Source organism: Saccostrea cucullata, unplaced genomic scaffold, assembly GCF_032062105.1.
Source record: "Saccostrea cucullata isolate Sc308-1 unplaced genomic scaffold, CSIRO_AGI_Scuc_v1 ctg181, whole genome shotgun sequence".
Classification (NCBI taxonomy): Eukaryota; Metazoa; Mollusca; class Bivalvia; order Ostreida; family Ostreidae; genus Saccostrea; species Saccostrea cuccullata.
In genome coordinates this window covers 132,229-149,583 of record NW_026936455.1, presented here as the reverse complement: position 1 = coordinate 149,583, position 17,355 = coordinate 132,229, and the positions used below count along the sequence as shown (strand labels likewise).

The 17,355-nt window shown below is 32.7% G+C and overlaps 1 protein-coding gene across 1 annotated transcript in view; it reads right to left on the bottom strand.

Annotated features, from left to right (window-relative positions):
• Nucleotides 1-10,632, bottom strand: part of LOC134245627 (mannan endo-1,4-beta-mannosidase-like) — a 28,188-nt gene extending 17,556 nt beyond the window's left edge. Inside the window, exon 1 of the mRNA XM_062727891.1 lies at nt 10,525-10,632. Coding sequence (XP_062583875.1) covers nt 10,525-10,632 — 108 coding nt within the window. The remainder of the gene's footprint in view (nt 1-10,524) is intronic.
• Nucleotides 10,633-17,355: the final 6,723 nt, after the last annotated feature.

The following is a 17,355-nucleotide window of genomic DNA, read 5'->3' as shown; positions in this document are numbered from 1 at the left end:
ACCCTCTGAAAATCAGAAAATCGTCCATATCTCACGACCGGAAGTGAGATAATCAAAAAGGAAAAAAACCTATCAAGATCAATTGAATATCTTTCAGATCTGAAAGTTTGGTAGAAATCGGACGAGCCATCTCTGAGAAATCGCTTGCACAAAATCGGTTGGAAGAATAATAATAATAATATCAAAAAGAAACCGAACGAAAACAAGAAGGTCTTCCGTTGGAGACGGAAGACCTTAATAACTAGTGCTAATTGTAACGGGGACCGTTACAGATGTTCCCCAAACGCTCCCCAATTCCCTTTTGGTGCTATATTCCCTGTAAGCTTCATTAAATAAGACAAACTCTATGCATCTGAGATTTTAACAACATTTACAAAGAAGTGTACAAAAATCATTTAATCTTAAGCATTGCACGCGTGCACATGTGAATGCGTTTGCATCATGACCATATCATCTTGTCTACATAATCTATATTTTTAATACACTGAATATTAAAGTATTTAATCCAAAATTATTTAAAAAATACTCTCATTCAAGTGTATGTTTGATTTTACTCATTTCACGTGCACGCACGTGCATACCTGAGCATGGTGACCATACCTTCTTGTAGAAGTCCATCACATCTATCTATGTTCTAAATTCCACCCCGTTTGGGTGAAAACTAAGGGAGTTATAGCTGTTTAAAGTTTCAGCCAATCAGATTGCAGCACATGTACACGCACGTGTTTGCATGTGCATGGTGACCATACCTACTTGTAGAAGTCCATTATATCTATCTATGTTCCAAATCCCATCCTGTTTGGTTGAAAACCGAGGGAGTTATAGCTGTTTAAAGTTTCAGCCAATCAGATTGCAGCACATGTACACGCACGTGTTTGCATGTGCATGGTGACCATACCTACTTGTAGAAGTCCATTATATCTATTTATGTTCCAAATCCCATCCTGTTTGGTTGACAACCAAGGGAGTTATAGCTGTTTGAAGTTTCAGCCAATCAGATTGCAGCGCATTTGCATGCACGTGTTTTCATGATAATTGCTTTATTTCAAGTTGTAGGATATCCTAATACATGGCTATGTTCAAAATTTCAAAGGATTTCGTCAAAAAACAAGAAAGATATTGAGACTTTAGTTGCAGCCAATCAGAGCGAAGTGCACGTGCATGCGCGTGAGATCTTGCTATTTTCACCATGTCGTCATGTCTATACTACTAATATATCCTCACATGATGAGTTTCAAAGCATTTCATCTAAAAATAGAACAGTTGTGGCTATATCTATTATATTGGTCATTTCACGTGTTGCACGTGCACGCTCTTGCAAGCACGTGCACGCAAAATGACCTTGATTCCGCAAATCTACATAACATGTCTACTAACCCTAAAAAGGTTTTACCTACATCGGACGAACAGTTTACAAGATCATTCCCGGACAAAAAAGTTCCAGGAAGAAGAAGAAGAAGAAAAATAATAATAATAATAAGAAACAGAGTAAAAACAATATGTTCCCCAACTTCGTTTGGGGAACATAATAATAGTAAGAAACCGAGTAAAAACAATATGTTCCCAAACTCCGTTTGGGGAACATAATAAGAACGTTAACGCTAAGCAAGTTAAAATTTTAATTGAAACGATACGCATTGGAAGCAGAGCACAGACTGATGTGTTTTTAAAAACATCAAAGTTGGAATAAAGTGCTGTGGAGAAGTAAGCATACCCCGTCGACCTGGTACACTATTCGCTGAGGACGTATACAAGATGTAATTGCGAGCATTCCTTAGAAGTCTGCTTATTCCCAGCAAACCATTTCATTCTTACAATCAGTGTCAATTTGTATATTACTTAAATTTTGTGCTTTGTTTAAATGATTCGGGAACGCAGTTTGGATCGAGGAGTAATTTCCTCTTAAATCAAATTATTCTGCATTGAATAGTATTCTAAAATAATGTATTACATAATTAAGTTAATTTGTCTCTCGTCTACCTCACAAATTACTTTACTCGAACTGCTGTGCAAAATTTACATTGTATACATTTATTATCTACAATAGATCAATTTTATGCATTGTAAAATCCTCGAGTTTAAATCTCAAGTATGATCCATTTTTCTTCAATAAAAATTTCAAAAAATAAACTAAAAGGATAATTTATTTTTCCTGTTCTTGCTGATATGTATGCAGCACACAGCATTCACATAATGAATATTACATAAAAATGATTAATTGCGGAAGCATTCTGTTCAAATATATTTATGTCATGCTGGAAATAAACACTTACAGTTACGTAACAAAGAAAAGTTATCAACTTGAATTGCTCTGTCGCAGACAATTAAAATCCATGCCATCTTTCTGCCACCGTGTATCAGAACCATTTTATTTATAACACACTCAAAAGAATTCTTTCCTCTAAAAAAGTCTTGAGCCGAGACAATATATTGCGTTTCTCCTCTTTAAAGTATCTGTGTCTCTGCAACACTCTGTTATTTATATTAATGATTCATTGTTTAACCAATTGCATAAATGTAACAAAAACATTTCTCTTCAAGTTCAAGTGTTTTATCATTAGGTAGAGATTTTTTCATCATCTATGAAAATTTTAAATTCTTCCAGCGAAAATTAAGGTGAGTATAGAAACAATGTAAATGTCCAACCTTACCATTTCCGTTAGGCTAATTCCATGACCTTTCAGTGATAAGGTTTAATTTAGTTATGTTGATAACGCTGTATAGATAGATAAAGTTTTGTGGCTTTTTCTACAGGGGAATCGGGTAATACCGCATGTATACACTGAACAAAACTTCACCGAATATTTTTTTAAGTTTTAAAGAACAAATGCATACAATAAATAATTTCTTTAATCTATGGTAAAAAACATAGGCACTCCCCATCTTAATTGTTAAAAAAATATATCTACTATACTATGAACAAAACAAGGCAGGAAACTAGCCTCGATGTTAGAATCCGCTTAGGGGCATTTTCTGGCTAATAACGAGAATTTCTCGCCAAAATCGGGTCTTTCTCAGACATCAGAAGCTCTGATTTATTGAAATAAAATCTAATCGGGCTGAATCTTGCAGTATGTTCGCTGCAAGCACGCGTTTTCCAACATTTCTCTGCAAATCACATTTCCTCGGCCGGAAGTTAAGAGTTTCGCCGATTTTAGACAACTTGTTCATCGTTGACTTTCATAGATTATTGGAAAAAAAACCCAAGAATTCTTGGCGGATGATTTGAATTGTGATACAGTTAGTATTTCGCGAAGTTTTTGAAATGGCTTCTAAAAAAAAAAATACACACAGTGGTAAGCATTTTTGTCGTTAAATAAAATGAAGTATAAGAGGACAAACTGTAATATAAAATTTTACAGTGAATTAAGATCCATATGAAATTAATAAATAGGGATAATTTATGGGTATTTTATGATACTTTCCACACTTAAACGTGTATGTGTGAGTAAATTAAGTATTAAAAATAGCACAGACCTTGTTGGGGGGATCAGGATACTCAGTGCTACGGATTTTACTGAAATGATAAGACCAAGAAGGGGGCTAAATTAAAAAAAACTATACTAGTTTTGCACGTAAGTGCACCGCTTTAAGGATGATTCAGATTACTTGCGAGCTAATATTAGACTGTCATGAGCACCGATTTCTTATCATTTTCATACGATTGAAATTGTTTGTTTTCGTGTTTCTAAGATTATTTCGGGACAATTTAACACGCATTTAACCTGGTCTGACGCGAAATTTTGGCCTCAGTCGAAGATTAAGGTCATTTCCGGTCTAGTTAAATTTTGTCCAAAACTTTCAAATTGTGATAAATTGGCGATGAAAATGACGCACAGCCTATAATAGAAAAAATGTTTTTAAATGGGTTTTGAAACTGGTTGTTAATTTCTAAAAGTAATATCAAGGACAATTAAACACTAAAATAGAAATGAGTAAAACGTGGTACAGATATCACCATTCCAACGGTTCTCCCTTCTATCCTAATGGTCAGTTTGCCAATGTTTTGTGTTTTTTAGTGAAACCAGTCTTTAAATTTGATAATGATCATAAAAAGATACCAATTACACAATACACGTGCAGCTAAGTACAGATTTATTGTTTTTAAGCTTCGTCACGGAACTTTGGTTTTCGTCGGTGATATTTTATTTTCTTTCTAAAATTGTTGAGAAGACATATTTATTGAAATAATTTGAAAATATCATACCATTCTCTAAAGTTGTTTTTAAATAAATGCATTTATTAAAGTGAACATTTTGAAGTTTTGTTAAATATATAAGATGACAGCAACATAATTCCATAACTTATCATTACAGACAGAAAAACTTATTCAACAAAGCACCCTCACAACTTCTGCAATACTGTAAAATGACATAATTATTCGAGCGTGGCCATCTCAAAGGGCCCCGCTTTTAGCAATGAACTTCAAAATGTAACATAGCTTAAAAGGGTTTATTTTGAAGGTGTTTGAGATTAAAGGGGACAAAAAGTATTACTCCCTGAAAAATAATACAATATTTTTTTTAGAAATGTATCCTCTATGAAAATTGTTGCATATCCTCTATCATAATATGGAAGGAAATCACAAATGTTCCATACCCAGTCAATTTGTTTGAGACTGAGTGGACTTAAGGGAAAGAAATTATGCAGCGAACAAAGACTTTAAAATGAGAGGCTTTTTTTACCTTGACCCTTGACCTAGGAAATTTGTTCAAGGTCACTGCACATTCACTGACCAAAGGCACTCTGTAAAGTGAAGTATGAGCAACATCCGACTAATAGGAGAGAAAATATGCTCCGATCAAGAATTTTCACATAATTCTGCTATGGTCTTAACCTTTGATCTAGTAACATGATGCAAGGTCACTGCAAACACTTCACCCTATGGCACTCTGTGAGTGAAGTATGACCCTAATTGGACTAAGGGGAGAGAAGATATGCTCCGAACAAGGATTTTTCATAGAAATTTGCTATGACCTTAACCTTTGAAACATGGTTCAAGGTCACTGAACATCATTTACCCAAAAGGCACTCTGTTTGTGAAGTATGGGTCAGATTAGGCCAAGTGAATATATGCTCCAGACAAGAATTTAAACAAAAAAGGCTATATTTGACCCTGACACTTGACCTTAAAACTTTGCTCAAGGTCTCTGCACACCCTTTACCAAAAAGGCACTCTGTGGGTGAAGTATGAGCCAGATTGGGCCAAGGAGAGAGAAGATATGCTCCGGACAAGAATTTTTCATATAATTCAGCTATGACCTTGATCTTGAAATATGGTTCAAGATCACTGCACACCGGTTACCCAAAAGCACTCCGTGGGTGAAGGTCACTGCACATTCACTGACCAAAGGCACCCTGTGAGTGAATTATGAGCAACATGGGACTTATAGGAGAGAAAATATGCTTCGAGCAAGAATGTTCATACAAATCTGCTATGACTTTGACCTTTGACCTACAAACATGGCTTAAGGTCAATGCACACCCGTTACCCAAAGTTACTCCATCGGTGAAGTATGGGCCGGATTTCTTAGTTTCCTGCAAAATTCAAAGGAATATCGTGTTTACCTTCCAAAATATCGTATTTTAAACAATGTGCGTTTATGATAGTCGCCACACTTGAATATAACAGATAAGCACCGTCATACTTTTAAGCGTTTCCCCTTCGTTTCATTAAAAAATATTTGTGATTTTCAAACACTTTCACCAATTTCCCTTTCTTTAAAAATTTTTGGTATCATTATACACTCACTCTTTTCATAATAAAGCCCTCTGTCAATTTTTTTAACAGTAGCATCAGACAAACTTAACCAGAAGTCTCTGTCGAGACCGTAGCTCTACTGGTTTGTACTTCTAACAAAGGATGAGAAAAGAAGTCATTGCCATCAGACCAAAACTTGCTACTACTGCGATAGTAATGCGTCTGGCGTCCGTCCGTCCATAAACAATTTTTCTAAATGATACTCCTCCTACAATTTTGGTCTGATTTCAATATAATTTGGCACACAAGTAGACTACACTAAGATACATAATTCTGTGTATCGGTTTTTGATTTCGGTGAACGGTGTTGCCGTGGTTTCTAAAAATAGAAATTTCTGTGAAATTCTTTCAAATTGCTACTCTTCCTACAGTTTTGGTCCGATTTCAATATTTCTTGGCAAACAAGTAGACTTTACTAAGACACATAATTCTGTATATCCGTTTTTGATTTTGATAAGCGGTGTTGCCGTGGTTACTAAAAATAGAAATTTCTGTGAAATTCTTTCAAAATGCTACTACTCCTACAGATTTGGTCTGATTTCATTATAACTTGGCACACAAAACTACACTAAGATACATAATTCTGTGTATCGGTTTTTGATTTCGATGAATGGTGTTGCCGTGGTTACTAAAAATAGAAATTTCTGTGAAATTCTTTCAAAATGCTATTCCTACAGTTTTGGTTTGATTTCAGTATAACTTTGCAAACAAGTAGATGACACTAAGATACACAATTCTGCATATTGGTTTTTGATTTTGATGAATGGTGTTAATGCCGTTGTTACTAAAAATAGAAATTTCTGTGAAATTCTTTTAAAATGCTACTAATCCTACAGATTTGGTCTGATTTCAATATAACTTGGCACACTAAACTACACTAAGATACATAATTCTGTGTATCGGTTTTTGATTTCGATGAACGGTTTTGCCGTGGTTAATAATAATAGAAATTTCGGTGAAAATCTTTCAAAATGCTACGCCTTCTACAGTTTTGGTCAGTTTTTAATATATCCTGGCACACAAGTAGACTACTAAGGTACATAATTCTGTATATCCGTTTTTGATTTTGATGAATGGTGTTGCCGTTGTTACTAAAAATAGAAATTTCTGTGAAATTCTTTCAAAATGCTACGTCTCCTACAGGTTAAGTCTGATTTCAATATAACTTGCCTGACAAGTAGACTACACTAAGATGCACAATTCTGTATATTGGTTTTTGACTTCGATGAACATTATTACCTTGGTTACTAAAAATAGAAATTTCTGTTAAATGCTCTCAAAATGTTTAGTACTCCAAATACAGTTTTAGTTAGCTGCAGTTCTGTAGCTCTCCAAAAAATATATTGAATAGACCGGAGAGCTACAGAGCCACCCATTGAAAAAACTATTATATTTATTGCGCACGAAAAAGTGCGCTCGGTTCTCGATTTATTTCTCAATGTTTTTAAAATTGTGAACTCAAAATATTACTAACCGTATGTTCCTTACATATTCTTTTGCTGATTCCAGAACCAAACATTCCTCATAATTGTTGTTAATAGTCCTCCTAACCCTGATATTGTAATCATAGACCATTTCGCTTATTTATACTGCCATTTTGGTTTCAAAGATAATTCGGTCCAATATGCTTCGTTTAGATGTCAACTACGAGAATACTTGATAGAGGAGAAAGAATTTTTTAAAAATCTTCCTTTTTTAGCAATTGAGGTAAGAATTTGGAAGAATTAATCAAGAACCGAGTGCACTTTTTGGTGCGCAATAAATATACAGTTTTTTCAATGGGTGGCACTGTAGCTCTCCGGTCTATCAATAATTTTTTTCGGAGAGCTACAGATCTGCAGCTAAGTTTTAGTCTGATTATAATATAATGTGGCATGCAATTAGACTACACTAAGAACATAAGGAGACATAATCAAGGATCATTATTCTATTTATTGCTGTTGTTAAGTCTCGCTTTTAAAAGTACTTTTCTCTTCCTTTGCTATAAGTACAAACCAGTAGAGCTTCAGTCTCGACAGAGACTTCTGGTTAGTAACAATGGCAACACTGTTCACCGAAATCAAAAACTGATGCACTATTTTATGTATCTTGGTGTAGTTTACTTGTGTGCCAAGTAAAATTGAAATCAGACCAAACCGTGGAAGGAGTAGCGTTTTAAAAGAATTTCACAGAAAATTCTATTTTTAGTTACCATGACAACACCGTTCATCGAAATCAAAAACCAATGCACTATTATATGTATCTAAGTGCAGTCTACTTGTGTGCCAAGTAATATTGAAATCAGACCAAAACTGTAGAAGGAGTTGCGTTTTAAAGGAATTTCACAGAAAATACTATTTTTAGTAACCATGGCAACACCGTTCATCAAAATCAAAAACCGATGCACTATTTTATGAATCTTAGTGTAGTCTACTCGCATGCCAAGTTATAATATTGAAATCAGACCAAAACTGTAAAAAAAAAAAGTAGCATTATAAAGAAATTTCACAGAAATTTTATTTTTAGTAACCATGGCAACACCGTTCATCGAAATCAAAAACCGATGCAATATTTGATGTATCGTAGTGTAGTCTGCTTGTGTGCCAAGTTATATTAAAATATAGATTAATATGATTAAGAAACATAAGTGTCGCTTGTGATGATTCCCCTATTTGAAGCAAAAATGCATTACAACTCGTTGAGGCGTTTTTTTTTTTCCCATTTCAAAAATCCCTTTGTTTAATTCACAGTGAGAGTAAAACAACAATGTTGATGATCACCAATACCAATGCCGTCATTTAATTTTCAATTAAAGACTAGAAAATGACGAGAATTGTGTCTTAAGATATTGGGAGATTAGGTGCTTTTTTAGAATCTTTTTAATGTGTTTGTCTTTTTCATTCTAAGAAAAAAAAAACTTTAAAAAGTGACGTTCCGTTGTGACGCGGCGACACATCCAATGCTCTATAATTCAAACATCTATAAAATAAATTCAAATAAACATTTATTTTTATTAAATTCAAATTTCAGTGTTAATTAGATTTATATTTGTGCATCTTTTGGTATATTGTATTTGATATTAAGACGCCAAATATAAAAGATATGGACACTGTGACATTACTTTTGGATCAACCCTCGTAAAACGGATTTTGACTGTCTCTGTTGAATTTTTCTCAGTCAGACATGTCAGTGTATGATCCAAGCAGACTTGTTCTACCTTAAAGTTTCTTTATCATATGTCAGGCAGGTTATGCTTGTGTCAACTTAGGATCCTAATTCACCGTTTCTACTCTTTTTTTCAAATATCAGACAAATTAAAAACCATTAAAGGATTTAGTGGATACTAGTAATTAGTCCCGTCTTTCTCTCTGTATAAGGCCAGTTAAGGATCTAAGTACACAGGTTTTATCTCTTCTTTAAGGCAGTTTTTTTTTTGTAAATATGACCTAAAAATACTTTTTAATAGATGCAAAAGTTATTACTTCTAAGATTTTAGGACATTTAAAAAAATGTCAGTCTTGATTCTCATTCCTGTTAGTTGTCCCTTACTGGCTCTGCAGGACAACGGGTTTTTATTTCCCTCTAGCTTCAAGAAAATCATAAAACACGCCATTTGGTATTCATTATTTGCATAATCTAATTGGTACTGAATATATCTGCTATATCCTTTGGTTCCATGCATTTAATTGCAAGCATTTTTTTCAACGTTTCCATTTTTCATTTTAAGTCTTTTATTTCATTTTTTGGTTCAGTAAAATAACGAATTTAAGGTTATTTAAATCGACGAAAATTACCTAAACGACAACACCCTGTCCGTAAAAAAATCATATCAATCTTCCTACATATTTGTCGATATATGTACATACATTAATTGTACTAAGTATTCTAAACCATTGAATTAAGGAGGCTGGGATCGATCAACATATAAACCATCAGATATAACTGATTTTATTTTAGATCTGACATTTTTACCTGTCTAAACATCATTTGGCAATGAATTTGTTATATCTTTATATGACGATCTTCTTCTAAAGGATATAAATATTTGTCTTAAATGGCCACAACCACCCAGTCGTCTTAACTTGGTAGGTGCACACAGTGTGATGGACATTTCTTCAGTGAGACGTTATTAAATCGCATTTTAATGGCTCGACGAAACCGTTCACTCATGAACACAAATATCCAAAAGATTGCTTGATAAGTAATGAGGTTAACAAGATTTAAAAATGTTTGAAGGATTGAATCAGTTTCCTCTGAAATTATTACTTCATCGAAGAGAAATTCGTGCATATAAATACTGAATATGGCAGTGTATAGTACTTGATTGATTAGAAACAGCATCAAGGTCACCAAAACAAATTTGGTTATTTTTGTCACACGAGTGTTTTTCATTTTAGATCCGCCGATCCATGAATCTGAAAATCCTTTCATTAATGGTTGGTCCTTATATAACCTATAAAGAAGTATGATTGTAGATACTATCAAAATTAGACACGGAAACACATACTGCAATGCATGTTTTGCCAATTCATTGATAAAATTTGCTTTTCTAGACGATGTAAGAGGCAAATCTTTTCGAAAATTGAAAAGACATGAATAATATGTCAATCCAAATGTAGTTATTTCTGCATTTAGTAAATCCAATGTTACCCATGAATAAATTTGTAGAACAACACACGCAGTAAAAATACAAAATTGTGTTATCAGCACACGCTTCACCGTAAGCAAAGTAGCAGCTTTAAAAGGTTGCAGTACAACAATGCACCTCTGCACAGCAAGACTGACGGTTGTCCAGTTACTGAATGCCACGGCAATGTCGTCTATCGTGTCCGCTATACCAAACACGCTACACCACCAGTCTGGGGGATTCCCGATCTCGTTCCCCCACACCATCAGAAACACGGAAGTCGGTAATATAGACAGGCAGCTCACGGAAATGGACACTGCTAGACAAAGCAATAGTATTGTCGTAGGAGCGACGCTCTTCCGATCGACTATTCCGTAAATTAGTCCGAAGTTTGAAAACACTGTCAGTATTCCAAATATAAAATACAAATGTCCATCAATATATTTTTTCCAAGTCTTCACATATTGATAAAATATTTCGATAGCATTGTAGTCTTCATACATGTAACTTTCATAGGGTAGAAGCTGGTCATAATCATAAGAAGTTGTATTCTTCATGTTAACTTTATCAATACAGGTACTATATTCATCAGGTTGAAGGAGGCTATAGGACCTGCCAGGACTGTCACATACTCTTATTTTATAATTAGGTTTACCGACATATTATTATACCCCTATTTCCTCTCACTTACTATCTATTTATGTATTTGACTTGTTGAACACCCCTTGGCTTTTTCAAACCTATCTTGACACAAAATATCTTTAAATATAACAATTTTAATTGATGTTTTAAAAAAAAATGGTCTCTTACGAAAGAAAGGGAGATTACAAAATACATTTACAAATTCAGGAGTTTCTTATGAGTTCTTTCATATACGACATCATAAAGGCAAAACTTATCAGAATTGATCAAAAATTAGCCATGCAATAAGTTATTTTCATCAGTAAGGAATTTAAAGTGATTCAGGAGAAGCATTTAAGCTTGAAATTTAATGCTTGTAGAGTTAAAAAAAAAATCTTCATCTATGAAAAGGTCGGTACATGTCTATAATCATTAATAAAGATATAAATATTTTGAAACGAAATGGGTTCAATTTCAAACAAAAATTATCGACATGAAAAAAAAAACCCTGGAAACTAGGGGCACTGCATCTTATCATTATTCTTTTTTAATTTATTAATTATTTAATTATTAATTATACATGTATTATGATGTAAAAGATGAAGATAATGATCCGTGGTCGATCTTAAAAGATAAATAAACAATACAAATATGTGAACAAAACATAAAACATGGACCTTTTGAAATTCCAGAGGTGGGATTAGGTGCCTTGGAGAAGAAAGTATCCCTTGTTGAATTAAAGATATTATTTTCATTACTTATAATTAATTTTTTAATTAATGTAATTATCAGTTTAAAAAAAAAGAATTTTAAGCTGAGGTTTTAATAGACAAGTAAGCTTTTAATAAATAAAAAATCTGTAAATCATTCTCAATAAACAAGAACTTTATTTTCGCGTTATTAGTTTGGTCGAAAATTAATAAACATATCATTTTCGCGGAAATTATTTATCTTTAAAATAATATAGAGAACTTACCACAATTCCTAAAAAAATTAGACTCGCCAATAAAGAGTTAACAATTTTCTCGCGAAAAAAAAGTGCTGCGAAATTTGGAAATCTACAGTATGATTATCCTAAATCAAACATTGTAGGATATACTTAAGAGCTAAAATGGATATAAGACACGAAATTATTTGACCCGTATAATAGATAATAACAGTTTTAATTAAAACATGCAAGTAAAATCCAAAGTTTCTCACCATAATTCATTATGTGAACTTATGCTACTAGGATACTTGATTGTTAATTTGGATATTCTTAATGTAATTTGATATATTTGGGGAGATTAACTAATGTTTTGTATTTACACATAACTTTTTAGTAATGTATTGTGTAAGAGTGGTGTAAGACTGATTTATCTTTTGATTTTCTTTTGTTGTTTATACATGTATAATAAATGACAAATTTATCCATCAGATCTGTTTTTTGTGTTACTTTTATATGGATATGATATTAACTATATATTGTTATAAGTATGAGCAAAAAAAAAAACTAGCTTCAGTGAACTTGCAAAATTACACTGGAGAACATAACTAGTATTTCTCTTATTCTCTGGGTTTTTTTTTTTAGAAAAAAGAAGCACAATGATCTTTGTTTTAGTCTTCAGTAATTCCGTCATTTTGGATTCTTTTCACTTTGATACAAATAAAGCCCTAATGGCTTTGAAAGTCATCTTCTATTTTAAACACTTAAAATTACTCGGGTACATCAACACGATGCTATATTTATGAATCTGCTTCAAAATTACCGTCCATGTTAAGAAGTTACAAAAGTACCCATCTTACAGTATCATACATTAATTCTAGTAGTATGACTAATTGTTCGATAGACACTCCTCTTCTACTAAATTGACCCTTGCTCTTATTTTCTTTTCAATATCGTTGACTTCTTCATAGGTGACACCGGATGCTTGCTATTGCAGCCCGTTAGACATGGAGGAACTGTAAATATCTGACGTTTAATTTTCTCATAGTAATTGGCCACAAGTATATTTATTTTCATTCCCCTTAAAACTGCGTTGCTAACAAATGTATACGGATTTGATTATTTCATTACCCTAGGCAAATATTTCGGTTTATAAAATGATTAATCTGCAAGATGACATGAATCCTATACTTCGAGAAAAAGTAATTTTTGGGGGAAATTTTGTAGACAACAAATCACATTGTTTGCTTTATTTCTGTGGAGAGATTGCTTATTGGGTGTTAAGAGAAAAAAATTCTGAGATAAATTCCATGTTGCATAATTATAGCATGCAATACGCCAAACAATGTGTTGAGCACTTGAAGCCGAAAGTAATGAATCTCAAACAATTCATTGAAGGTTGCTTTTGAACATTCATGTACTCATGGAAACAAAATGTAGTGAATTTTACATTTTTTTTGGCCGGTCATGCTCATATATAAGCTAGATGTTTATAGGTTTAAATGATGACTGCCATACAAAATTAAAAAAAATAATAATACGCAATAATAATTCATTATTGAATTTCAACGGTTATGAGGCACAATCAATTATGATTTTTTTCTCTGCAGAAACTGAATAAGATGACTTACTCCTGTGTGGCACCTGATCCCATTCCTTGTATTTAGAAAAATTCATATGTCCTCTCCTTCCAATCCGCATTGTTTTAATAGGCTTTTGAGCTTGATTATTACTAAATATTATCTCTATATTTTTATATTATCACATTAGTGTAGCAAAGTCTTCTCACAGTGTTTCTCCTTCTAGCTCTATAAAAACGATTCATGCTTACTAACCATAATTCAATCTTAAATACTTGTAACGTTATTAACCAACATCATTTTTTTTTTAAATCAATGAATATTTTTTTTGAAATGGCAATAAAATAAAATGTGTACTATAAAATGTCTCTAATATTTTTATTTCATTGATCCAAATAATTTTGCACTTTACTCGTATTACATCATTAAACTGCAAGACAAAGACTTGTGCCAAAATAAATAAAGATTTACACCTGCGGCGTTATTCCCAGTAATTTTTAGTGTAATCTTCCGATTTAATTAAAAGAAAAAAAGGAACGTTTAACTTGCGTATACATTGTAAATTGTCATATATTTATAAATCAAATATTTTATTTGTTTCAGGGTTACACTGTATAGCTATTCGATTTATTTTTGTTGTTACAAATATTTTTTAAAGTTATTCTTAAATGAATAAGTCAGATCAGTTTTAATCGTTTTTTTTTTGGTATTTCTTTTTAAGAATTTAAACAAGCATATTGTACGCGGTGTGATTGAAAATATGCAAACATCGGATCTCTATATCGCCATACATTTCACTTCGGAATAAAATTTGGCGTTCAAAAAGCCTGTCTTTCTTTACACCTCACTAAAATATTGAGAGCAGTGAAGGAGAATGTCAGATGTACTGTACTTATATATATTACAGGAGTGGTATAAAGCAGATGTGGATGCTTTAAAACTCCAAGAATTAGTTTTAGAAAGAATCCACAAGAATCAAAAATGTATGCATTTTAATCGTTCCTCATGTATAAAGTTAAAATCCTGTTTTTTAGCATCATGGACCAAAACAAAAAAAAAAACAAAAACAAAAAAAAAAAAAAACAAAAACAAAAAAACGGAAAATTAATTACTATATATAGTACCTGTCATTGGTTTTATACAAAATTGGTTTTTCTTTAAAAATTCTTCTTTTGTAGTTTTCGGAGATCATTTCTGTAATAGGGTTATCTGTCCATTGTATTTCACCGTTATGTCTGAATGTCACTGTTTGGACTAAATTGTGTTTGATACACCCAACGGTGTCCGTATTCATCTTATTGTATATTCAAATATTACACCGACTGTGTTTGTGTTCATTTGAAGCAGAATTTTTTAAAACGAATTATGCATGGAAGAGAAGAGAAAAAACTTAACGTGGCCTTTAATTCGACATTAAGATATATCGAAATATTTTCAAATGTTTAACTGAATAAACAATAGTTACATCTCTTCATTTGTCGACACGATATATCCCTGTGAACTTGAAATAAAAGACAAAACACAGCCTGAATCGTCTGCCTGATATTTAGATAGTTTATTAAGAGAGGACGTTAATGTTAATCTAACAATAAACTTTTACTAGTTGACGTTTTCAACTTCCCTTATTCCTGTAGTAATATATCTGCAATATCTCCAAGTTGATTCAAAATTCAAGACCATGTTCTACGAATCGAAAATTCTATAAAGAGGCAAGGTATTGAGAAACAAGCGGAGCATCTCCTCGCGGCGGGAACTTCAATTGTAATGGCAATGTCTTAATACGGCAGAAAAAAATTTCAATTTTTTTTTCTGATGAAAAAATCATCTTATTAAGGACAGATGATACAAACAAAAATATGGATGCCTGGATTGGTATATATTTTTTGACATAATTTCATTGTAAATAATGCAAATAATAAATTTCTAGAATATAAAGAAATTGTAAACTTTCTGTGACGTTCAAATTCTACCCTTCTGAAACCATCCTTATTATTCTATACAAATATTTTTCACTTCAAATTCCATTTTTGCACAACTTTGAATAAAAATTTAAAAACTACGCGGTGAAACATATTCATTTTATTCATTAAAACATGACCAAGTCGTTATTTTCAAAATTTTTGACAAAAGTTTGTTTGTATCATCTGCCCTTAAATTAAAAATAACGCTAGGAAAAGTAAACTATATTGATTCGCCCTTTTACAATGCCACTTAAGTACGTGGAAGCTGAGAACTGATATTCTAAAGGCTCTCTTTAATTCTTGCCCAAAGCTGTGTAACGGACATATATGCACAGCGGATATTCTGTATCCCCTCTGCAACTACATGTAGTTGACGAATCAAGGATATAAACAGCTCTGCGTGCCGAGGAAAGATAGAAAAAAAGGTCAAAATTTGAGGCCCTTCATCACCTGCATGGTGGCGCCTCTACACGAGTGAAAAATTCTCCAACGGGACATATAACCGCACAGTTTACAATCAATCAAATCAATTCTTATTGAAAACATGCAGATAAAACGTTATTGAAGGAATGAAGCTTATTTCAACCTTTGTTTTACAATATAGCATAACTTAATTTGGGCAGTTTACGCTTAATAAACAGCGAAGCGGTTTATAAAAAAAAGTCGTACACTGCCCCAAGTTATGTTATATCGTATATACTTGTAACTTAAGTTGAAATAAGCTTCATTCCTTTTAATTTAATTTCAGTGTAGACAATTTTTTTCTCCGGAAAAGGGCTTCAAATATACAGCATATCGTACGTTTTTGACGTAACTCATTGTGACGTAGGCAAGTTAAGTTATAAAAAATGGATTATATCTTTTACCCAATGAAATGACTTGTTACAACTAAAATTAAATTATTCACTCTTAATCTGTAGGAATCATAGTAGTGTTTGAAGCTTACAATCATCTCAAAAAGAAGTTGGAGGGGACAAACATGTTGTTGTTGTTGTGTGTGTGTGGGGGGGGGGGGGGGCAGGGTGAGTTTAACAGATTAAAGTAATTTGCTTCAGGATATATGTAGAATGCTGTCTTGATTTATAGATATGCTCTTTTTTAAGGGGATCCGTTTTGCACTGCTCTTGTTTAGTCTTTTTTGCTGTCCAAATTATAATGTCTTAGTTGAATAAAATTTGACAATTGGTCAATTTTGTCCTCAACTTCACATTTGCAGCAAATATTCCAATTAGTTTATGTCAAAAAGACAAAAATTATCGATTATTTAGCCTATATAATTTGTGTGATTATAGTCCATTTCCTTGCAACGAGCAAACGTTATCATTTCGCTCGATTTTTTAAAAAAACTGGATCATTGCTGTGGCATTTCTCGCATTATATTCCCATCATTCGTATCATTCAGTTCACATCAATATTACTGGGACTTTACATACTTACTCCATTATGAATCATATATTTTTATTTAAATTCAAAATATCAAAGTTTAATGACTTTTCAATTAAAATAAATTAATTCCCTGAGTATTGTCTGGATTTCCTTTAGTTAGCATAATTAATTTCTAGCTCTACTGGTCAGAGACCAGAAGAGCTTATGCGATAGTAATGCGTCCGTCGTCCGTCCGTCTGCCTGTCTGTCCGTCTGTCTGTAAACAATTTTTTAAAATGCTACTCCTCCTACAGTTTTGGTCTGATTTCAATATAACTTGGCACACAAGTAGACTACACTAAGATACATAATTCTGTATTTTATGAACGGTGTTGCCGTGGTTACTAAAAATAGAAATTTCTGTAAAATTCTTTCAAAATGCTACTCCTCCTACAGTTTTGGTCTGATTTCAATATAACTTGGCACACAAGCAGACTACATTAAGATACATAATTCTGTGTATCGGTTTTTGATTTC